The sequence below is a fragment of the Onychostoma macrolepis genome, chromosome 19 (genome assembly GCF_012432095.1).
Source record: "Onychostoma macrolepis isolate SWU-2019 chromosome 19, ASM1243209v1, whole genome shotgun sequence".
Taxonomy (NCBI): domain Eukaryota; kingdom Metazoa; phylum Chordata; class Actinopteri; order Cypriniformes; family Cyprinidae; genus Onychostoma; species Onychostoma macrolepis.
In genome coordinates, this window is record NC_081173.1 from 3,543,713 (window position 1) to 3,569,309 (window position 25,597).

The window sequence follows — 25,597 nt, forward strand, 5'->3', positions numbered from 1 at the left end:
CAAGAAGTGACATGTTTTATTCTCTAACAAACTGCTAATGACATTAACATTATGTGAAGTGAAGTGAAGTGAAGGGACGTGTGTCCAAGTATGGTGACCCATACTTGGAATTTGTGCTCTGCATTTAACCCAGTTATATATATAGTTATATATAAAGTTATATTTGAACAGTCTACTCTAAAGGCCTTTGTGACGTTAAATTGCGTAGATCTTGAGATTTCATTAAAGGGCGTGTCCGTGGCGGCCTGACACAATTTGATGTTTCGCCATGGAAAAAAACTTGTTGTAACTCAGCTGTACAATGTCCAATCTGCCCCAAAACTTCACACGTTCGATAAGAGTCCAGACCTGAACACTTCTAAAGGCCAATATTCTGTTATAATAATAGCGCATATAAATAACTTTGACATAATCCTCCTATATTTATTACTTTAACCGCATATTGCTAACCGTTTGCTGTTTTCCTAAAGCCACCGGGTGGCGGTAAGCCTGGGTGCGAGGGCCCTTTCAACGCTGCTTGCAGCTTTAATTTCATATAGATTTGATTTGATTTCATATTATAAAATACTTGTTTATAGAAGATTGCCGCCAGATTAATAATGTACAATTTGTGACAGAGTCAGTAACACAAGATATTCTGAGTGGGATGCTGAATCAGTCAACATTACCATCAACCACAACATCCCTAAGAGTGTGATGTCACTCAGTCAGATGAAGCCATGAGAGGAGGAGCACTGTGTTGTGTTATAAAATGGATAGTTCTGGTCCTTGATTATGATTGCTTTGTAATGTATCTGCTAACTGCCAAGCTTAATCATCAAACACCATTTTGATATTACAAAGAAAAAGATGTTTTCCCTGGTGGTGAGTTTCTCAACTATGTTACAGATAAACTGAATGGATTGACAGGTAACAAACAGTAGTTGACAATTTCACTATTTTGACAATGGTCAGTGGAGATAAATTATGAGGATATTTATAAAATGTCTGCAAAAAGAAAAAAAGTGGGTGCATAAAATATATTTGTGAGAATATAGTATATATAAAATATGATTTTTCTGGTGAAAATTGTTTTTAAAAAATTGTTAAAAATTGTTTTACAACGTCATTTGCATGTTTTGTAAAATATTCTCTTTCAAGTAACTCTTCTGTTACTTGATCTTTTTATTTTGGTGTGTCAATCTGTTAAATTACTTAGTATAGGAAATTATGAAATGATTAAAATATATATCTTTCAAAACATGTTTCACTCTAAAACTGCGAGAAAATCAAAACCAAAAATCTGAAGATGTTGTGTTTCAAATTTGAGGTTGATATCTCAAAAAATGAGCTTTCAGTGAAATTTTGTTTGGGCGTAGTACCAAGCTTTTCCACTAGATGACCATCAAACCCCATTAGTAACCATATAAGGGCGGCTCCATTTCCATATATAGTTTGAGTGATCTGAAACATGTTTTTCCATACTTTTCTCAATATTTATGACATAGACATCACATTCAGAAGTATTGAGGGTAGTATGGCAGTATTTGATTTCAATTCAACCTTTAAAAAACACATAAAGGACATGCGACAAGAACCCTGGACATACAGGTGCTGGTCATATAATTAGAATATCATCAAAAAGTTGATTTATTTCACTAATTCCATTCAAAAAGTGAAACTTGTATATTATATTCATTCATTACACACAGACTGATATATTTCAAATGTTTATTTCTTTTAATTTTGATGATTATAACTGACAACTAAGGAAAATCCCAAAATCAGTATCTCAGAAAATTAGAATATTACTTAAGACCAACACAAAGAAAGGATTTTTAGAAATCTTGGCCGACTGAAAAGTATGAACATGAAAAGTATGAGCATGTACAGCACTCAATACTTAGTTGGGGCTCCTTTTGCCTGAATTACTGCAGCAATGCGGCGTGGCATGGAGTCGATCAGTCTGTGGCACTGCTCAGGTGTTATGAGAGCCCAGGTTGCTCTGATAGTGGCCTTCAGCTCATCTGCATTGTTGGGTCTGGTGTCTCTCATCTTCCTCTTGACAATACCCCATAGATTCTCTATGGGGTTAAGGTCAGGCGAGTTTGCTGGCCAATCAAGCGCAGTAACACTATGGTCATTAAACCAACTTTTGGTGCTTTTGGCAGTGTGGGCAGGTGCCAAGTCCTGTTGGAAAATGAAATCAGCATCTCCATAAAGCTTGTCAGCAGAAGGAAGCATGAAGTGCTCTAAAATTTCCTGGTAGATGGCTGCGTTGACTGTGGACATCAGAAAACACAGTGGACCAACACCAGCAGATGACATGGCAGCCCAAATCATCACTGACTGTGGAAACTTCACACTGGACTTCAAGCAACATGGATTCTGTGCCTCTCCACTCTTCCTTCAGACTCTGTGACCTTGATTTCCAAATGAAATGCAAAATTTACTTTCATCTGAAAAGAGGACTTTGGACCACTGAGCAAAAGTCCAGTTCTTTTTCTCCACAGCCCAGTTAAGATGCTTCTGACGTTGTCTCTGGTTCAGAAGTGGCTTGGTAGCCCTTTTCCTGAAGACGTCTGAGCGTGGTGACTCTTGATGCACTGACTCCAGCTTCAGTTCTCTCCTTGTGAAGCTCTCCCAAGTGTTTGAATCCGCTTTGCTTGACTGTATTCTCAAGCTTGCAGTCATCCCTGTTGCTTGTGCACCTTTTCCTACCCAAATTCTTCCTTCCAGTCAACTTTTCATTTAATATGCTTTGATACAGCACTCTGTAAACAGCCACACCTTTCAGTAATGACCCTCTGTGACTTACCCTCTTTGTGCAGGGTGTCAATGTTCGTCTTCTGGATCATTGCCAAGTCAGCAGTCTTCTCCATTATTGTGGTTTCAAAGAACAAGAGATACCCGGAATTTATACTGTAGGGATGGTCATTAATTGAAACTCAAATGTAAATATTCTAATTCTAATAGTGAAATGAATGAACTTTTTGTTGATATTCTAATTATATGACCAGCACCTGTACGTTATAGTTCATGCAGCATCAAAAATTGAGAACCTATTGTTTTTTCTTTAGATTCGAAACACTTTTTTTTAGATTACACCTTTTTTTCCCAAAAATAGAGTGAATGTTATCTTTTTAACACTTGCCATGAACATGAATGGAGATTTTTCATGATTTTTCATGATTTTATATACAGTGGGGCAAAAAAGTATTTAGTCAGCCACCAATTGCGCAAGTTCTCCCACTTAAAAAGATGAGAGAGGCCTGTAATTTTCATCATAGGCATACCTCAACTATGAGAGACAAAATGAGAAAAAAAAATCCAGAAAATCACATTGTAGGATTTTTAAAGAATTAATTGGTAAATTCCTCTGTAAAATAAGTATTTGGTCACCTACAAACAAGCAAGATTTCTGGCTCTCACAGACCTGTAACTTCTTCTTTAAGAGGTTCCTCTGTCCTCCACTCGTTACCTGTATTAATGGCATCTGTTTGAACTCGTTATCAGTATAAAAGACACCTGTCCACAACCTCACAACAGTCCAACTCCAAACTCCACCATGGCCAAGACCAAAGAGCTGTCAAAGGACACCAGAAACAAAATTGTAGACCTGCATCAGGCTGGGAAGACTGAATCTGCAATAGGTAAGCAGCTTGGTGTGAAGAAATCAACTGTGGGAGCAATTATTAGAAAATGGAAGACATACAAGACCACTGATAATCTCCCTCGATCTGGGGCTCCACGCAAGATCTCACCCCATGGGGTCAAAATGATCACAAGAACTGTGAGCAAAAATCCCAGAACCACACGGGGACCTAGTGAATGACCTGCAGAGAGCTGGGACCAAGTAACAAAGGCTACCATCAGTAACACACTGCGCCGCCAGGGACTCAAATCCTGCAGTGCCAGACGTGTCCCCCTGCTTTAGCCAGTACATGTCCGGCCCGTCTGAAGTTTGCTAGAGAGCATTTGGATGATCCAGAAAAGGATTGGGAGAATGTCATATGGTCAGATGAAACCAAAATATAACTTTTTGGTAAAAACTCAACTTGTCGTGTTTGGAGGAGAAAGAATGCTGAGTTGCATCCAAAGAACACCATACCTACTGTGAAGCATGGGGGTGGAAACATCATGCTTTGGGGCTGTTTTTCTGCAAAGGGACCAGGACGACTGATCCGTGTAAACGAAAGAATGAATGGGGCCATGTATCGTGAGATTTTGAGTGAAAACCTCCTTCCATCAGCAAGGGCATTGAAGATGAAACGTGGCTGGGTCTTTCAGCATGACAATGATCCCAAACACACCGCCCGGGCAACGAAGGAGTGGCTTCGTAAGAAGCATTTCAAGGTCCTGGAGTGGCCTAGCCAGTCTCCAGATCTCAACCCCATCGAAAATCTTTGGAGTCCGTGTTGCCCAGCGACAGCCCCAAAACATTACTGCTCTAGAGGAGATCTGCATGGAGGAATGGGCCAAAATACCAGCAACAGTGTGTGAAAACCTTGTGAAGACTTACAGAAAACGTTTGACCTCTGTCATTGCCAACAAAGGGTATATAACAAAGTATTGAGATGAAATTTTGTTATTGACCAAATACTTATTTTCCACCATAATTTGCAAATAAATTCTTTAAAAATCCTACAATGTGATTTTCTGGATTTTTTTTTCTCATTTTGTCTCTCATAGTTGAGGTATACCTATGATGAATTACAGGCCTCTCTCATCTTTTTAAGTGGGAGAACTTGCACAATTGGTGGCTGACTAAATACTTTTTTGCCCCACTGTATGTATGACTCACTCTCTGACTCTGATTACTCTTCTTACAAACTAATAAATTACAGTTGCTCTGTAAAATATTTTAAAAAACTAGAGTCTTTAAGTTTTCAAACGATATATAGTTTGTCAGGATTGCTTTAGGTTCAGATATTACTGTTTAAAACATGTAATGCCAAGTGGGCCCACCGGTCGGCCAGTGACAGTTACAGTTTTTTACAGACGCTAGGACACATTTCTCAATACTTAGGTCACTTTTGCAAAACTCTTCACACAGTGAGCACAACAGAAGTCTATGTGGGCTAAACTGAGGATCAATTATCATTGCTTTGGCACAAAATGCATTCAATGACTACATCTCTCAAATTTCATGAATTCTTTTCTCACTCAGACACAACAACTGCCAAAACTCTTTGTACGTACAGGCCAATTTGCACATGCTTACATACTGTTTTCAAAACTGTTAAACTTATGTTCAAAACAATAACTATTATGTACAAAACTGAATAAGACAGCAATTTGCTACATTCCTACAGTAATATTTTAATGAAATATATTTTAAATTTTAAAATTAAATGCTATAAAAACAATTGGACAATTGGACCAGCCACACCTGATTCTCATTGTAGATGAACATCTACACAGGTGTTACTCTTTCAATTTCATTACAAAAGGAGACAACTTCTGAATAGTTTTGTATTGTGATGTAAACATGGACCCAGCCAGAAATAGAGAAGAGGCTGAAAGAGGAAGAAGAGTGGCTGGGAGGGGGCGAGGAATACGTATGCGTGGTGGAAGGAGAATAAGAGGAAGATCAAGGGCTGTAGTCTCAGATGAGATCAGAGCTACTGTAATTGATCATGTAGTAAATCATGGTCTCTCAATGAGAGAGGCTGGTCAGAGAGTGCAGCCAAATCTGCAACGCTCTACAGTGGCATCTATTGTTAGAGTTTTCCGGCAAACTAACAGGTAACTTGAATTCTGCAAGGGCATTTGACTGAGTTGCACATTACAGAAGTAAATAAACTTGTGTGTAATTGTTTTTGCATTTCTGCTTAGGACTCAACGGTTACCTCACACAGGTGGGAGAGGGAGGATGCTCACTGATGTGCAGGAAACTGCCATTGTTGATATGGTCATCAGAAACAATGGGATAAAACTCACTGAGATTCGAGACAGAGTCTTGGCAGACAATGTTACTTTTGCAAATATTCACAGTGTAAGCATAACAACAATTTCTAGAGTCCTGAAAAAACATCAGGTCAGGATGAAACCGTTGTACACTGTTCCTTTTGAGAGGAACTCTGAACATGTCAAGCAACTCAGGAACCAATATGTCCAGGTAAGATCACAATAAAATACAGAACTGTTTTTGAACAAAACCAAACACGCACAAAGACCATTTTTACAAATTTACTACTGTAACAGCTTATGTTGCCTTGTGGATTTATTTTAGAGAGTCATGGAGATTGAAGGCAGGCAAACACCCCACATTTTCATCTTTGTGGATGAGGCGGGTTTCAACTTGGCCAAAACACTGCGACGAGGGAGGAATGTGATTGGGAAGAGAGCCACAGTGAATGTCCCGGGCCAGAGGGGTGCCAACATCACAATGTGCGCAGCAATATCCACTGATGGACTGCTGTTACACAAACCACTAATTGGGCCATACAACACTGAACGTCTCCTTGCGTTCCTGCATGATCTCTATGGAAGGGTTGTGCTAGGTGAGGAAAGGGATGCAGAGAGAAGGAATCAGCCAACATTTATAATTGTATGGGACAATGTGGCATTTCACCACTCCCATGCAGTCACCGAGTGGTTTGCGGCCCATCCCAGAATGGAGTCACTTTTCCTCCCACCTTACTCTCCATTCCTCAACCCCATAGAGGAATTCTTTTCCTCATGGAGGTGGAAGGTTTATGACCACCATCCACATGATCAAATGTCCCTCCTGGACGCAATGAATGCTGGATGCCTGGACATATCAGCAGAAGATTGCCAGGGATGGATCAGGCATGGCAGAAGATTCTTTCCTAGGTGTATTGCCCTAGATGACATAAGATGTGATGTGGATGAGAACCTGTGGCCAAATGGAGAAGACCGAGTAGATTAGCGTTACTATTGTATCTGTATCAGTGGATGGTGTGTATACAAATTGTTGTATTTTGAAATTACTTATAAAATAAATAAACAACATAAAATATTGACCAATTCTGCATCATGTCTGATTCATTCCAGTAACATATATTGCAGTGAATTATAAACAGAGATGTGTCCTTGTTTTACACAAGAAAACATTGTATAATGCTACATGTTGTTAGTGTTTTTTAGGTCATTGTTTTGTGGGTGACAAAGTGTGTTTGTCGGCTGTCGACCTTTGCTAGTGTTCTGGAAGAATGAGTTGATTTGAGACCTGAATAAAGTGTTTTGGTAGTTGTAGTGCATTTTGAATGTGAAATGAACTGCTTTGCCAAGCTGAAAGTTGGTTAGGAGAACTGTGTGAAGAGTTTTGCAAAAGTGACCTAAGTATTGAGAAATGTGTCCTAGCGTCTGTAAAAAAACTGTAATGGGTTAAAAGAGGCAAATTTGAGTGTACATTTCAAAATTCTGACTCAGAATCAACAAACTCACTATTGTTGAGTTAAATCGAGCTATAAAGTCCAAACCAGGAGATATAAACTTGCATTTGTGAGAATAAAAAGTCGCAATTGTGAGAAAAATAGGTAAATGTTATATCAAATGTTATAGGTTTAAATAATGCAATAACTTCATGCTGTAACTGTAGGGCTAATACAATATGTCCCCTATATGAACTGCGTATGTGAATATTATGTAGACCTATTGGTTAAATCAAATAAATGTTTTAAAAGTAGAATAATCATAGCAGTTTTCATCCATTTAAACATCTGCGTTTAGCTTTAAATGGCGTCTTTGATAACAATATTCTATAATATATATATATATATATATATACGCATAAACATGTGTATGTGTGTGATATAGTTATATACTGGGCTGTACCACTCCTGTTGCCAAACTGTCTGTGAGCTCCAGTCATGCAGGTGGTGATATCACTGCTACAGGACCTTAGTGTGTGTGTGTGTTCTGTTCACAGCTTTGTGATCCAAATCAGGACAAAGGATGAAGTCACCACCCAGAATTTCCCAAAATACAGAAGAGGGAAGAGACCTGCTACATGAACAAAACAGCTGAAATCAAATCCAATCCTCTCAAAAAAAATCCATTTGAATCAGTATTACAAAATATAAATATATGAAAACATGAGCAAAATCTATTCAGATCATCCTCTGTCAGTAATTAGTGCCACGAGTGTTTGCTCTGCCCCACTCCATCAGGAATGGTTTGATCTGTTGAGTCAGACAGTGAAAGGGTGTAAACGCGCCACATGAGGGACTTCTGAAGGGCTTGAGGGTTTGATCACTGCTGGAGATACTGCAGGTCTCTGAATCAGACTCATTAATGACTGCCTGTGTCTGGTCTGGTTTTGGATGTGTTGGGCAAAATTGTTGAAAAGAAACTGACTTCAGCAGTCTATAAAATGAAAATTGGAAATACATTAAAGTAAAAATGGACTCAGATTGAAATAAATGGTAACACTTTGTTTTAAGGACCAATTTTTACTGTTAATTAATATATTGGCTGTTTATTGGTACTTATATTCTGCATGAACATATTTCAGATCCCTTAACTTTTTTTTGGAAAAGTGTGTGAAAAATTGTGTTTTATGTTCGGTCACAATAGTGAGCGGTGGGATAATGTGTGTACTGAAATCACATATTTCTGCAGTAATAAAATTTTTATATATATCTTAGCCCAGTTATTTTAAACTGTTTGATCACATTCCAGGGTTACTATTATGAATTAAAAAAAAAAAAAAACCTTTTGACAGGAACACCGAGATAAAAAACAAAAAAAAATCAATCATCACCGCAATTCAATCATTCAATCATTAATTTTTGTAAAATATAACATCACATTTTTATATTAATGCTACAAGTATTACAACATCTTTATTTTTTGTAATAAAGATGTTGTAATTTTTTGTAACATTTGAATTTTTAATTTAGTGCAATATTTTGTCATTGCAACATTTTATTGTCATTTTCACTAGCAACTGCAACTGGATTTATATTGTATACCTAAGTTCACTGTTATCCCATCGGTCACTATTGTGACCATCAACATGTTTACTCACTCTATGACCACACTCAACTAAACTAAATACAGTATCTCACAGAAGTGAGTACACCCCTCACATTTTTGTAAATATTTTATTATATCTTTTCATGTGACAACACTGAATAAATGACACTTTGCTACAATGTAAAGTAGTGAGTGTACAGCTTATATAACAGTGTAAATTTGCTGTCCCTTCAAAATAACTCAACACACAGCCATTAATGTCTAAACCACTGGCCACAAAAGTGAGTACACCCCTAAGTGAAAATGTCCAAATTGGGCCCAATTAGAAATTTTCTCTCCCAGTGTCATGTGACTCGTTAGTGTTACAAGGTCTCAGGTGTGAATGGGGAGCAGGTGTGTTAAATTTGGTGTTATCGCTCTCACTCTCTCATACTGGTCACTGGAAGTTCAACATGGCACCTCATGGCAAAGAACTCTCTGAGGATCTGAAAAAAAGAATTGTTGCTCTACATAAAAAAAAAAAAATGTTATATAATATTATGATAACATATGCTGTATATCGAAAGGAAGGCTAACAGCACAGTGCATTTTATGTACAGGTAGGCTACATTTCTTAAATGAGGAAGCTGAGGTATGTGAATGATGTGTAAATGTCCCATGCAGCTCCCTAAAACAGTTAGTTTCTTCTGGATGAGACAGTATTCTAAGAAGATGTTACTATAGCAACCGTGCCCATGAGACACTGCCTTGCACGGCTGAGGCTGTGTCAACTTTCAGGGGACAATAACTGAAGAACAGCGTATAATGTCAAACTGTAATGTCTGAGAAGTGATTTGGATAGATAAGAAGCATCCATCCTTCTGTCAGGACAAATCAAAAGACAATCACTGCTGTGATTATATTTGGGGATTTGAATTGTACACTGATGCAGACACAGGAGTCTAGACAAGAGCAGTCTAGAAACACCTCAGCAGGGGGAGAGTCTCGCAGAGCTGCTTTACTCTTCTTCAAACACACACTTCCTTCCACTAAAGGAACAGAGTACAAACAACGCCCCAGTGAGTCGTTATCTAGTTTATTCAATTCACATGTATTCTCATATTACTGATGTCAAGCTGTCAAGTTTATGACAGTTTAATATCCTCCCCAGTGTCTTTCTCTCTCTCTATGTCTGTGTGGTTAAAGATGGTTTCTTCCACAGCTGTGTGATAAGAGTAAACATGTCTCAGTGTGTGAGAAAGAGGAAAGTCTCCATCTAGTGGACAAACGGGGAACATCACCTCAATCATAATAAAACAAACGACATTATAAAACATTCAGAAGCAATCTGTTCTGGGATAAATGACATTCTTCTAGTTCTTTCTCAAAACAAAACTTTGTTTTGTTTGTCTCCTAACAGGATAAAACATTAATAGGCTACAGAGGTTTGTTTAAATCTCAGCACTATGTATCATGGCACGATGTATCGACTGTTTTTTTTAATAAACCAAGCACATTAATGTTTTGATATTATCTCCTAATGTGATTTCAGCCACCTTTTCTCACAGACACAGTTCTTGACATGTTTTTGAGCTGTTTTTATTGAAATACAAAATCTTACAAACAGCTAAAGATGAAATTTACAGTAACAGATCAAAACTGGGTGGCTCTACACAATATAAATATACAGAATCTTAATTTTGCAAAACATAAAAATATGGAGCAATTAATGAAACTGCCATGAAATCACTGTTAATTTGCGATATCATCCTGTGGTATGAACACTTCATCCAGTAAAGCTGTTATTTATTCAGTCCGATGGTTTTTAGCGATGTGTCACGGAGCTCAAACTTACAAACAGTGCTCCTCTTAACATTTATCAATGTTCAGCGTTATTATTGAGACATTGTTCTATTGCATGAATATAATGAATATGAATATTTTGTTAAATGGCGCACCTCTAATTTGGCCCATTTACTAAAAAAGTCAGAAGTCAATTTTTGATGTTTTTATGCCCATGCAGGGCATGCTAGTTCAGTGTGTGCTTGACTTGTTTGACAACATTTTTTCTTCAAGTTTGCATAAGTCGAGACAAGTTCTAGCGGATTAGGAATAAGAGTCTTCCCATCATATTTTGTGAGAATAATTCATTTGAAAGGTCAAACTCACAGACAAGAGTCACAGTGGCTTCAAAAATTATTTGGACATTTACAACACGCTTAAAAAATACCTCTGTGGATCTTGCATTGCATACAAAATATCAAAGAAAGTGTTGTTTATTTTAAAGAAAGAAAACACAAGCACATTTTCAAGCAAATGTTCAGGCTTGAAATGATAAAGCAGTGGATTAATATGACAACAGTTGAACAATTGAACAAAAAGAAAAAGCATTCTCTTGTGAGAAAGAAGTACACTTTTGGTATACATTAAAAAAAGTAGCTATCTAGCACGGAAATAATATACTTTAAAAGTATATACTTTTATAATATAAGTGTGAACTGAATGTGATGTTTTCAAACACATAACTGCATGTTTTTTAGCTAAAATGTATTATAGTTTACATTTATATTAAATGCAATTGATTGCACATAAGAGTGCCTTTTGACCAACTTAAGTAGGACTTAAGTATATTATCTTTAAAATGTCGTTAAGTGTACTGCTGAACTGTACTGCCAAGCATTTATGGTAAAGTAATATATACATATACCACAAAACCAGTCATAAGGGTAAATTTTTCAAAATTGAGATTTATACATCATCTGAAAGCCGAATAAATAAGCTTTCCATTGATGTCTGTTTTTTGTTGTTGTTGTTTTGTTTTGTTTTTTATGATAGGACAATATTTGGCCGAGATACAACTATTTGAAAACCTGGAATCTGAGGGTGCAAAAAAATATTGAGAAAATCGCCTTTAAAGTTGTCCAAATGAAGTTCTTAGCAATGCATATTACTAATAAAAAAATAAGTTTTGATATATTTACAGTAGGAAATTTACAAAATATCTTCATGGAACATGATCTTTACTTAATATCCTAATGATTTTTGGCATAAAAGAAAAATGGATAATTTTGACCCATACAATGTATTTTTGGCTGTTGCTACAAATATACCCCAGCGACTTAAGACTGGTTTTGTGGTCCAGGATTACATATTTACTTGAAATATAATATCAAAACAACAGTTTACTTGTTGTATTGATATTATACTTCAAGTAAATATATTTTTGATGTACCAAAACTTCATCGTTACATACTTGTTCGTGTGCTTTAGTGTGTAAATCAGCACATTAAAATAAGTGTACTTCTTTAACGCATGACAAAAGATTACAACATAATGGTTACTCTGTTAACGACTGCAGTGAGATTTCTTTTAAACCTAATGCAATGACATCAAATACACTAATAACATACAGTATTAGGGGTTGCTAAACATTCCCTTGAAGTAGTTTCAATGAAAGATTGATTAGAAAACAGCAGTTTACCTTAAAATATCTGAAAGAAATAGTTAATTATGGCTTGAGCCTAAATAGGCAGAATCAGACGTACAGACAGAGCAATAAACATACTTTCACTAATATCTAGATCTCAATTCTGATTTTTGAGAAATTCACTATAAACAGACAACCTGTTGTAGTTTGCATTTGTAAAATATTGAATAGAAACACATAGGACATTTAATCTCCCAAATGTATAAATAAAAGCTAATACCCTCATCCTACCCCAAATTACACTATATACAAAATCGCATGCAGATCAGTGACGGCTCGTGCCAGCGAGCGCAGTCCCGTTTGTAAGGTCACGTCTGTGGTCTCTAGATTGGCACGTCTGTTAATGTGCTAATAGCTGTGAACAGACGTCCCGTCTCAAGCTGCTGACTGGCAGAAGGTGACATTGAAAGCTGTGTTTTCAGACGCGATGCACACTGTGTGGCAACAGCAGAGCCGACGCCAGTTCCCCCAACATATGCTTATGACACACTACCTCTGTCTGCCGTCAATAGACACATATCCCATACCAATCTTTCAAAGAGAGAGGAAACCTGCCTCTACCTTGATTATTACACTTCATAACTGTAATATTTAACATTAAAAGAAAGCTTTTATAATACAAAAATGCTATGACACATATTCTGATATGTGAAGAGATAATTAATGCAGGAGTACAGACCAGGGCCAATTGAAACACAATAAAATCTGGCAACCTGTTTACTCAGCATAACAACAGATTTCCCTTTTGCCTGAAAAAAAAGAGGTATTATAGAGGTAAATTTATAAATCGTTATTGGATATATATTAACAACATCGCTGGCAGCTATCATACAAAATGACATTATGGCTATAGGTTTGGAGGCCATTGTACATATTTTTTTTTGAAAACAGGGACTGAATTTAAAATATTTAAAATACATTATTTCATTAAAGGTTGCATACATTTGTTAACATCAATATATTTCAGTAAAAAAAAAGGAATTTAAAAAATATACATACTACTTAGATTTACATTTAAATGACACTTGAAAGGTTAAGTAAATATTTGAAAGTAAATATTATATTAATATAAATATTATGATATACATGTTAAATATTATAATACACCTAAAAAGTACTTGTTTTTCAAATGGTCTGGGCTGCACTAGAGCCAGTGGTTTCTATAATCTTGGTTGATTCGCCCCTTCTCTTCAGAGATTCATAGTCTCTGGCCTTCATGAACGCAGGTTTGTGTGTCTGTGTGTGTTTTCCTCATGGCTTAAAAAGGCCGAAATGCACAGATTTATCATCATTGACAACAAGCCTGCCTGCTTATATTTAGCAATAAAGTTGAAAAGAAAATGATTACTGTTCATCTACATCACATTCATCATAATTAGCAGATCTGTCCACACTGAGACGTGCCTGACAGATGTCCATTTCCATTTTGACATGTTACAGCTACTCCAACCACTTTTATTTGCATGTCTATTTGAAATAAAACGAGTTTGGTTACACATATCATATGTATGAAGTGATTCCTGTGTATTTTAGTCATTTAAGTGTAGTATTACTATTACTATAGTATTTCTTAATAATTAGAATTTTGGCTAGTATTTTATATTTTCAGTTTTCATTTGTGTTAGTAATTTTTTATTATGTGTTTTTGTCATCTTTATTTGTTTTTGCGTTTTAATATACATTTCTATTGATTGACTGATTGTAATTGTAATACTTCAACTTATTTTAATTGCCAAAGCAACTTTAACTCTAATTTTCATTTTAATTTATTTATTAAGTTTTAGTTGTTCACATAATAATTACATTTTATTTTATTACAAAAATGATGGACCCATTTTATATTAATTGTTTTTAATGATGCTGTACTTCCATAATTATTTGATACAATATGTTTTTACATTGTACACTTACATATACAAATATCTTCCTGTAATTACATCTGTATTTGATGTCTGTAGCTGCATCTATAATTAATTGGAAAATGTTTTTTATTTTTTATTTTTAAATGAGCACATAGTAGTTAAAGACACCTAATATGAAGTGGGACCAAAATTATTTTTAATATTTTAAATTTTAGCTTTAAAAATAAGAACACTGGTGGCTTCAAAGCCACGTTCTGATGTTTCTGCTCACTTAATGCTACTCCTACCTGCTTAATCTGCAGTGAGAGTTTGACTGACCATAGACGGACAACACCATGTGACCAGTGACTGAGTAATCTGAGACATCTGCCCTATCGTCTCACTGGAATAACACACTCACAGACCCACAGCATGTGCAGTAATCCAGTCTTGTCCCTGAGGTATCGGCACCTTTATATTTCCTTTTCCTCCTCTCTCCATTAGTTATGTTGGACAGGCGTTCACTGAGGGAGGTGAGGAGGAGTTTTCAGGATCCCTGTTTCTCCTCTGAGCTCTCTGGAGGGAGCGGAGCCTCCTGTGATGTTGGAGACTGAGCTCCTCCAGGACCGTCTGCAGAGCAAACGCCAGGTTAATGCACAGAGCACCAAATCTGTGTGTGTGTGCGTGTGTGTGTCAGTGAATCTGGTTGACCTGTGAGCGAGAGCTCGGCTAGTTTGAGGGGCAGGTCCGAGGGACTGACACCTGCAGGAGAGCCCAGGATGTCAGGAAGAGCATTACGTCGACCTGATCGACCCGATGACGCAAAATCCAACACCGGCTCCACCTCCGTCATCTCACCACTGCCATTCTACAATCAAAAACAATAACAGCTGTTTTCAAAAAGTAGTGGGTCACATAAGAGTTTCTTTAAGTGTTTTAAAAGCAACAATGCAATTGGTTTGCAAAACAAAATGCAATGAAACAGAACAAAAAACAAAAACTAAGCAAAATGAAAACAAGAATCTAAATAAAAACAAAACTTTCATGCAACAACACATTCTGAAGTTTAACAATACTACTATGCAATAATGTTTGCTTATTATACACTGAAATAATAACCTAAAAATGGTAATGTATAAATTAACTGTTTTGCATATTTAACATCACTGAACCAACCTGTATAGATTCATTTATACCAGCAAGTTTTATAGGTTAAATCAGGTAAAACTATCTCTATAAGGTAACAATTGCAAGTTACCACTTTTTACAGTATATGATACATATTTAATGTATATTATTGCATATAGTGTTATATCTGTTCACACCAAAGCCTACTGAGGATAGTACACATACTTGAACAAGTGCAGAAACTGTTGTTTCTATGGTAATGGATAAAAAAAAAAACTCTGCTAGACAAACGTGTAACCATCTCTCTTCTTGTTTGGCTCTTTGTGAACTCTCTGCCCTTGTGTGTTTTCACCGATTGTTTTGCATTACGGCAATGAAAATTGGAGGAAATGTTCATAAAAAAGTAGGAATGTAGTTTAAAAAAGAATAAATAAACTTTAAGTAACAAGGCTTGGGATTTGGTGCAAAAACATGAACTATAGACAGTATGTTTATGGTTCTTTTTTTTTTCTTCTTTCTTTCTTTGTCATTTTGAAGCTTAACGCTTCAATTGCCACTCATTGTAATTGCATGGAAAAGAGTGACCATTCAAAATACCTGTTTTTTTTTTTTTTTACTCAGATGATGGCAAAGCAGGTTTGGAACTACATGAAAATTACTTAAATATGAACATATTTTTAGTATAACAAGCTGCCCGATCAAAAATGTTGATACCTTTACTCTTAAAAATAAAGGTGCTTCACGATGCCACAGAAGAACTTTTTTGTCTAAATGGTTCCATAAAGAACCTTTAACATCTGTTTCACAAAAGGTTATTTGTGGCGAATAAGGTTCTTCAGATTATAAAAATGTAAGCAAGAGATTCATTCTTTAAAGAACCTTTGACCTGAACGGTTCTTTGTGGAACCAAAAATGGTTCTTCTATAGCATCGCTTGAAGAACCTTTTGAAGCACCTTTATTTTTAAGAGTGTTCTCCAAACTGACATTAACTTCTTTCAAAAGTTGGCCCTTGTCTGAATGCATCCAGTGTAATATTATGCAAAATATAACTTCTATGTCTGTAAGATTCACCCACAGAAATGTACAAACACACACAGAGATGGCAAGCCATCTGTTCTCACTCTGGCCTCACACCAAAAGAGTTCATCTAGTTTACTGTAGGTCTGGAGGGCATCATCTCCCCATCCTGTCCTCTGTGGGAATGCCCTTCTTGCCAAAACTTCAAACTCAACAATCCTTTTTTTTTTTTTTCCATTTACATGCATTCATTTAGCAGATGCTTTTATCCAAAAAGATTTGCAAAAATAAGTGTAACAAAAAGTAATGTAAAAATACAAAGTTAGCTAGAAAAGTATACAAGTGAGTATGTTAGAAGTATTCTTAAATACAACATATATAAAATTAATTATATACAGTGCCTTGTGAAAGTATTCATACCCTTTCATGTTGCTGCCTTATGTTAAACTGCTTTAAATTACTTTTCCCCACATCAATCTACACTCCCTACACAAAATCAGCTTCTCTAGATAGCAAAGGATCTATCTAGCAATAGCTATAGTAGTGATGACTTTTCTTGAACAATTTGTTCATTTCGAATCTTTAATTTTAACGAATTATCTCAGAGAGTGATTCATTCATTTCGTGTTGACCGTGCACACGCAGCAACGTGATTTTATTTGAAAGATGTGACATCAACACTTGACATACAAAACACAACAATGATAACACTCAACAAATAAAAACAACACTTAGCCTACTACATAAACCAACATTACAAATTAAACAAACAGCACAAATGGCTAAAAGTGAACCAAAAACAAGTTCAACAGCACAAATAAAACCAACAAGTTTATATTCTGTACACTGTAAAAAATGACTGTGATTTTAACGGTAAAAAACTGAAAATGCTAAAAACATGTTAAATGGTTAATTTGATATTTTTTTCGTTGAAATAACTATGTTTCTTCTTAGTTTTTTCTTATCAGTTATGTTTATTAGGGTTGTATGTTACATCTAATGTTGTTAAATTAATGTTTATTGCATATTTCAGTTTGAGTCTCACCATGATGGTGTTAGTGCTTGTGTGAATGACACTGTGCACCTTCTATATATGTTGTTATTATTTAAAAGCTGCTTGTGATGGGCTTTGGTTCATCATGTGACTCTCATCACCACCTGCATTTGGTGGTTATCAGTGTAATACAAAGGCACAAAACAGATAGCAGTACATTAATAGGTTGGTATATTAACATTATATCAGTTAATGAAATTACGGTATTTAACTGTAAATTTAAGTTAAAATCTAAAATGTTGTTATCGTAGTTTTACGGTAGAATTCTGGCAACCACAGCTGCCGTTTTTTACCGTAAATTTTAAACACAGTAAATTTGTTTTACAGTGTACAGCATGATCTATTCGTGCTGCATTGCATGCCGTTTCATCAGTGATGAACATATTAAGACTTAAATTAAACTCCTACAGTCATTCACGATGAACAAATAAAACCAATCAAAAATAAACAGCAACAGCAACAAAACTCATACTGCACCATTCATAAGCTGTAAGCTTTAACACAGTGTGAATTGTTAATGCCCCCACAATCCCATAATGTTAAAGAGGTGCATTCAAAGGTCTTTAATTACTGTCCCTCTATTTATAGAATGTTAGAGCATGTGCATGTGTCTCGTCCCCTTGTTCCGCTTCCATGGCAACCGCCACATTATCATCCACAGAAATGTAAAGCGCAGACTTCATCATCCATTTACACAAAACTGTCATTAAAAATGAATAAAATGACAACAGAATAGATCAAAGCTATTAAATGCAGATGTGCTAGAGGTTGGCAGGTCTTTTTTTCTTTCTTTTTTCTATATTACAGTTAATTACGGAGGTCATTTATCTCAAACCATTTAATGTACAAACTCCATTTTTTGTTGTTGTTTGTTTTTGTAAACCTTATACTTAAAAAAAAAAAAAAAGATTACAGTTTAAAAATGTCCCATTCACTCCCATTCTGCCATTTTACAGTTAAAAGAAAAGAAAAAGAATGAAAAATCATGTCATGTGAAAGCATGGGAAAGGGAGAGAAATAAAGAGGCGATTAAATGAATACTCTGGGGTGGATTAAACATCTCTCTGTCTGTTTAACTCTTAACTCTTTTTTTTTTTCATCTCACCTTCTTACATTCTCTCAGTTTTTCTTTCTAAGCCTTCTGAAGGATAAAAGTCTGCTTTCGCACTTTCAGGCAGATTAATGCCCCTCTCTGAATTACACACACACACACACATTGTCCTAATGTCCCCACAGACCGTACAAACAGAAATGTACTACTTTGTGGGGTCCTTTGGTTACAGAAAACCTGTTTGCATTGTTACACTTTCAAATAAACATAATTTACTATTTTTAATAGCAGGTAATGTCCCCACAATGTCAAAAACTTCAGGTTTTACTATCCTTGTGATGACAGTTGGTCCCCACAATGTAACATAAACAAGAACACACAAACAGAGAGAATGAGCAAAGCACCTTTATAATTGTTCAATTAGAATAAATAAATGTGTTCCTTTTACTTTAAGCGCAAGTCCCCTAAACGTCCTCATTAAGCATCTATTGTTTCCATTCAATGTTTTCATCGCGCCGAACATTCCTGCAGATTTCCGCGTTCAGTGTGAAAAGGCCTTTACAAAGTAATCAAACATCCTGAGATTTCACCGGAAATAATAGACCTGATCTTCTTCTTCGGCAGATAATTCGAACAGATCTATTTTGCCTGATTAAATAAACAAAACCTGAAGATTTTTTTTCTTTTGTTTCCCTTTATTTCCTATGTTAACACTTGGTCCTTCAACCATTTATGACGGTATCTGTTCCTCATTTTTAATCATAATTTGTCTGCTCCTCGTTTATTTTCTCATTCTGAGGCGCTACATCGCTTCTAATGACCGCAACGAATAACGAGCAGCTCTCGCTCAAATACAGCGATCTTCATCAGCACCACAAGTTGCTTAGAAAAACATCTGCCAAACAAGAAATTGTTAAAAAAAAAAAAAAAAAAGCCGCAAAAGATAAAGAAAACATGGACAAATTCACTCATACTGTACTACAGAAAGAGAGAGTATATGTGTGTATTACCTGCGTCTGTGTATCTCTTCTAATAACGAATCTGTAAGTTTAACTGCTCCAAGCACAGCGATGTTAGCTTTTCAGTTGCGATTGTGTCGCGGAGCTTCAGTTGTGCGCGCCTATGCTCCGCGTGCACGTGAGTGACCGTGCTTTCCCTCGAATAAAAATTTTAATTTCGTTGGGGAAAAATATTTTTTATATTTATTCAATGTCTTTTGATGTTTTGGTTCTTTTGCTGGTAGCCCATAGTAAAACATTATCATTGTTATTATTATTATTAATTTATATATATATATATATATATATATATATATATATATATATATATATATCTTCATAGAGTGGGGAACTATGATGTCACTTTGTAGGCGAAAACCCGGAAGCGAGTGCATTTGAGCACTTCCGGTTCCATAGTCCCAGAGTCAATGGTTTTTTTTAATGTGATTTTGGTTAAATCCCTTAAATAAAGTCCGTGATTCACACAAGCTGAAGATACTTTCACGTTTTATTCTACGACATAAAACACACCAGTTACACCCCACTAGTGATTTTTTAAAACGGTTATGTTTCTTAAAAAAAGACTGCTAAAGCTGCTAAATGGGACTACAGGCACTGTCGGAGACATTAAACGTCATTATGCCGGACAGTTTATCAATTTAGTATTTTGCAGTTGTAGTATAATTTGTAATACAATTAATTTTAGAATAACCAATGAATAGTACACAGGGATACGTTTTAAATTACAATATTCATATTAATTAAGGATTTATTCACTTTTAATGCACCTAATTTCGAAATGTACAGAAATACGTGCTTTAAATGTCCTTCAGTTAAGATTATTTCATTTATTCAATACTATTTATTACTAATGTCTCATTTCAGTTTTAGTAAACTAAAGTTTAGCTTTTAAGTTCTGGCGCTTTTATTTAGGCTTCAAAATTCGTCAAAGTTATATTATTTTGTGAAGATTATCTTGATGGACAAAACGTGGAATTTTCATGAACTATGATTGAACACAGAGTTTATTTTTTGCGATAATCCAAAAACCTGTGGAAAAATCCCATTGGCTTTTTGTCGAGGGAAACCGCATGCAAAGTGACGTCATAGCATAGACAACATAGCAAAAATAATTCACCAAATACAGTGAAAGAGGAGGACACCAAACAACTACAGATCACCAGAAAGCCAACCAAAAGACAACTGGAGTGGCATTTCACAGAAGGTAAGAGTATTATTGTGTCACCTATACATCCGAGCATACGAGTCATTCCTGGTGTTTGGTGCCTTTTGAGTATCATAAAATGTAGAAAATCAAAAACAGTTTTTTTGTGTGATCATGATAGGAAGTTGTAAAAAGAAACTAAATGATTATGATCAAGCTGAGGAAAATAAATGTAAACATTTATGAAAATCAGTCTGAAATGTGAAATTAAAAATGTCCACCCTGTCAGGGACATTAACAACAGTTAAAAAAAAAAAAAAAAAAGAAATATATATATATATATATATATATGCTTATCTGGTGATAAATTTGTCATTTTTTTATTTTCAGATACAATTGTATAAGCAAATATTTGCTTACTTTTTATACTATTGATACTCAAAAATATTTTGGACATTTTTTTTTTATTACTTTTTTTTCATATTTTCTATAATAGAGTGAACATACTGAGGTTGACCATATCATATTTACATGTCAGACGTGTCAGCTTTATGATTTAACTGTCATTTCATTTTGCTAGCTTTAATTTGAAGTCAGAGTAGTCAACATAAGAGAGTACACAATAACTTGAGGGTCACACTAAAAACTGTTAATATAATTTAAAAAAATCTATATATAGAGAAGTATTACATATAGAAGCATATATGTATATAACAATGTGCAATCAACCAAATTTAAAAAATTTTAATCACAGTAATCATTATTCTGATAACAATAAAGTAGATCCCATACTTTAACAGTTTCTGCCCTCTTCTTCTTTTGACAAAGGATCTGAGACTGCCACTACCCCTGCAGCTGTCACTGTCCCTGAGACTGACACTGCGCCTGAGACTGACACTGCGCCTGAGACTGACACTGCGCCTGAGACGGACAGAGCGCCTGAGACTGACACTGCGCCAGAGACAGACAGAGCACCTGAGACCGTCTTTATCCCTGAGACGGAGAGTGCGCCTGAGACGGACAGTGTGCCTGAGACGGACAGTGTGCCTGAGACGGAGAGTGCGCCTGAGACAGACAGTGCGCCTGAGACGGACAGTGTGCCTGTGACGGACAGCGCACCTGTGACTGACAGTGCGCCAGAGACAGACAGAGCACCTGAGACCGTCTTTATCCCTGAGACGGAGAGTGCGCCTGAGAAAGAGAGTGCGCCTGAGACGGACAGTGCGCCAGAGACGGACAGTGCACCTGTGACTGACAGTGCGCCTGAGACAGACAGTGCGCCTGAGACAGAAAGTGCGCCTGAGACGGACAGTGTGCCTGTGACTGACAGTGCGCCAGAGACAGACAGAGCACCTGAGACCGTCTTTATCCCTGAGACGGAGAGTGCGCCTGAGACGGACAGTGCGCCTGAGACGGACAGTGTGCCTGTGACTGACAGTGCGCCAGAGACAGACAGAGCACCTGAGACCGTCTTTATCCCTGAGACGGAGAGTGCGCCTGAGATGGACAGAGCGCCTGAGATGGACAGTGCGCCTGAGACGGACAGTGCGCCTGTGACTGACAGTGCGCCAGAGACAGACAGAGCACCTGAGACCGTCTTTATCTCTGAGACGGAGAGTGCGCCTGAGACGGACAGAGCACCTGAGACCGTCTTTATCCCTGAGACGGAGAGTGCGCCTGAGACGGACAGTGCGCCTGAGACGGAGAAGTGCGCCTGAGACGGACAGTGCGCCTGTGACTGACAGTGCGCCAGAGACAGACAGAGCACCTGAGACCGTCTTTATCCCTGAGACGGAGAGTGCGCCAGAGACGGAGAAGTGCGCCTGAGACGGAGAGTGCGCCTGAGACGGACAGTGCGCCTGAGACGGACAGTGCGCCTGAGACGGACAGTGCGCTTGAGACGGACAGTGCGCCTGAGACCGTCTTTATCCCTGAGACGGAGAGTGCGCCTGAGACGGAGAGTGCGCCTGAGACGGACAGTGCGCCAGAGATGGACAGTGCACCTGTGACTGACAGTATGCCTGAGACCGTCTTCATCCCTGAGACGGAGAGTGCGCCTGAGACGGACAGAGCGCCTGAGACTGACACTGCGCCAGAGACAGACAGAGCACCTGAGACCGTCTTTATCCCTGAGACGGAGAGTGCGCCTGAGACGGACAGTGTGCCTGAGACGGACAGTGTGCCTGAGACGGACAGTGTGCCTGAGACGGACAGTGCGCCTGAGGCGGACAGTGCGCCTGAGGCGGAGAGTGCGCCTGAGACAGACAGTGCGCCTGAGACGGACAGTGTGCCTGAGACGGACAGTGTGCCTGAGACGGACAGTGTCCCTGAGACGGAGAGTGCGCCTGAGACGGACAGTGTGCCTGAGACGGACAGTGTGCCTGAGACGGAGAGTGCGCCTGAGACAGACAGTGCGCCTGAGACGGACAGTGTGCCTGTGACGGACAGCGCACCTGTGACTGACAGTGCGCCAGAGACAGACAGAGCACCTGAGACCGTCTTTATCCCTGAGACGGAGAGTGCGCCTGAGAAAGAGAGTGCGCCTGAGACGGACAGTGCGCCAGAGACGGACAGTGCACCTGTGACTGACAGTGCGCCTGAGACAGACAGTGCGCCTGAGACAGAAAGTGCGCCTGAGACGGACAGTGTGCCTGTGACTGACAGTGCGCCAGAGACAGACAGAGCACCTGAGACCGTCTTTATCCCTGAGACGGAGAGTGCGCCTGAGACGGACAGTGCGCCTGAGACGGACAGTGTGCCTGTGACTGACAGTGCGCCAGAGACAGACAGAGCACCTGAGACCGTCTTTATCCCTGAGACGGAGAGTGCGCCTGAGATGGACAGGCGCCTGAGATGGACAGTGCGCCTGAGGCGGACAGTGCGCCTGTGACTGACAGTGCGCCAGAGACAGACAGAGCACCTGAGACCGTCTTTATCTCTGAGACGGAGAGTGCGCCTGAGACGGACAGAGCACCTGAGACCGTCTTTATCCCTGAGACGGAGAGTGCGCCTGAGACGGATAGTGCGCCTGAGACGGAGAAGTGCGCCTGAGACGGACAGTGCGCCTGTGACTGACAGTGCGCCTGAGACAGACAGTGCGCCTGAGACCGCCTTTATCCCTGAGACGGAGAGTGCGCCAGAGACGGAGAAGTGCGCCTGAGACGGAGAGTGCGCCTGAGACGGACAGTGCGCCTGAGACGGACAGTGCGCTTGAGACGGACAGTGCGCCTGAGACCGTCTTTATCCCTGAGACGGAGAGTGCGCCTGAGACGGAGAGTGCGCCTGAGACGGACAGTGCGCCAGAGATGGACAGTGCACCTGTGACTGACAGTGCGCCTGAGACCGTCTTTATCCCTGAGACGGAGAGTGCGCCTGAGACGGAGAGTGCGCCTGTGACTGACAGTGCGCCTGAGACTGACAGTGCGCCTGAGACCGTCTTTATCCCTGAGACGGAGAGTGCGCCTGAGACGGACAGGCGCCAGAGATGGACAGTGCACCTGTGACTGACAGTGCGCCTGAGACCGTCTTTATCCCTGAGGACGGAGAGTGCGCCTGAGACGGAGAGTGCGCCTGTGACTGACAGTGCGCCAGAGACAGACAGAGCACCTGAGACCGTCTTTATCCCTGAGACAGACATAGCGCCTGAGACGGAGAGTGCGCCTGAGACAGAGAGTGCGCCTGAGACAGACAGTGCGCCAGATATGGACAGTGCACCTGAGACGGACAGTGCGCCAGAGACAGACAGAGCACCTGAGACCGTCTTTAACCCAGAGACGGACAGTGCACCTGTGACTGACAGTGCGCCTGAGACGGAGAGTGCGCCTGTGACTGACACTGTCCCTGAGACAGACAGAGCACCTGAGACCGTCTTTATCCCAGAGACGGACAGTGCGCCTGAGACTGACAGTGCGCCTGAGACGGAGAGTGCGCCTGAGACCGTCTTTATCCCAGAGACGGACAGTGCGCCTGAGACGGACAGTGCACCTGTGACTGACAGTGCGCCAGAGACAGACAGAGCACCTGAGACCGTCTTTATCCCTGAGACGGAGAGTGCGCCTGAGATGGACAGAGCGCCTGAGATGGACAGTGCGCCTGAGACGGACAGTGCGCCTGTGACTGACAGTGCGCCAGAGACAGACAGAGCACCTGAGACCGTCTTTATCTCTGAGACGGAGAGTGCGCCTGAGACGGACAGAGCACCTGAGACCGTCTTTATCCCTGAGACGGAGAGTGCGCCTGAGACGGACAGTGCGCCTGAGACGGAGAAGTGCGCCTGAGACGGACAGTGCGCCTGTGACTGACAGTGCGCCAGAGACAGACAGAGCACCTGAGACCGTCTTTATCCCTGAGACGGAGAGTGCGCCAGAGACGGAGAAGTGCGCCTGAGACGGAGAGTGCGCCTGAGACGGACAGTGCGCCTGAGACGGACAGTGCGCCTGAGACGGACAGTGCGCCTGAGACGGACAGTGCGCCTGAGACGGACAGTGCGCCTGAGACCGTCTTTATCCCTGAGACGGAGAGTGCGCCTGAGACGGAGAGTGCGCCTGAGACGGACAGTGCGCCAGAGATGGACAGTGCACCTGTGACTGACAGTATGCCTGAGACCGTCTTTATCCCTGAGACGGAGAGTGCGCCTGAGACGGACAGAGCGCCAGAGATGGACAGTGCACCTGTGACTGACAGTGCGCCTGAGACCGTCTTTATCCCTGAGACGGAGAGTGCGCCTGAGACGGAGAGTGCGCCTGTGACTGACAGTGCGCCAGAGACAGACAGAGCACCTGAGACCGTCTTTATCCCTGAGACAGACAGAGCGCCTGAGACGGAGAGTGCGCCTGAGACAGAGAGTGCGCCTGAGACAGACAGTGCGCCAGATATGGACAGTGCACCTGAGACGGACAGTGCGCCAGAGACAGACAGAGCACCTGAGACCGTCTTTAACCCAGAGACGGAC

At 39.5% G+C, this 25,597-nt stretch overlaps 1 protein-coding gene across 1 annotated transcript; it reads left to right on the forward strand.

The window, feature by feature from the left end:
* Positions 1 to 19,553: 19,553 nt before the first annotated feature.
* On the forward strand, positions 19,554 to 24,923 carry LOC131525697 (uncharacterized). The gene is made up of 6 exons (XM_058753601.1): positions 19,554 to 19,620; positions 21,475 to 22,354; positions 22,519 to 23,490; positions 23,544 to 23,668; positions 23,725 to 24,102; positions 24,157 to 24,923. The coding sequence occupies exons 1-6, from the start codon at positions 19,554 to 19,556 to the stop codon at positions 24,921 to 24,923; spliced, it is 3,189 nt and encodes a 1,062-aa protein (XP_058609584.1).
* Positions 24,924 to 25,597: the final 674 nt, after the last annotated feature.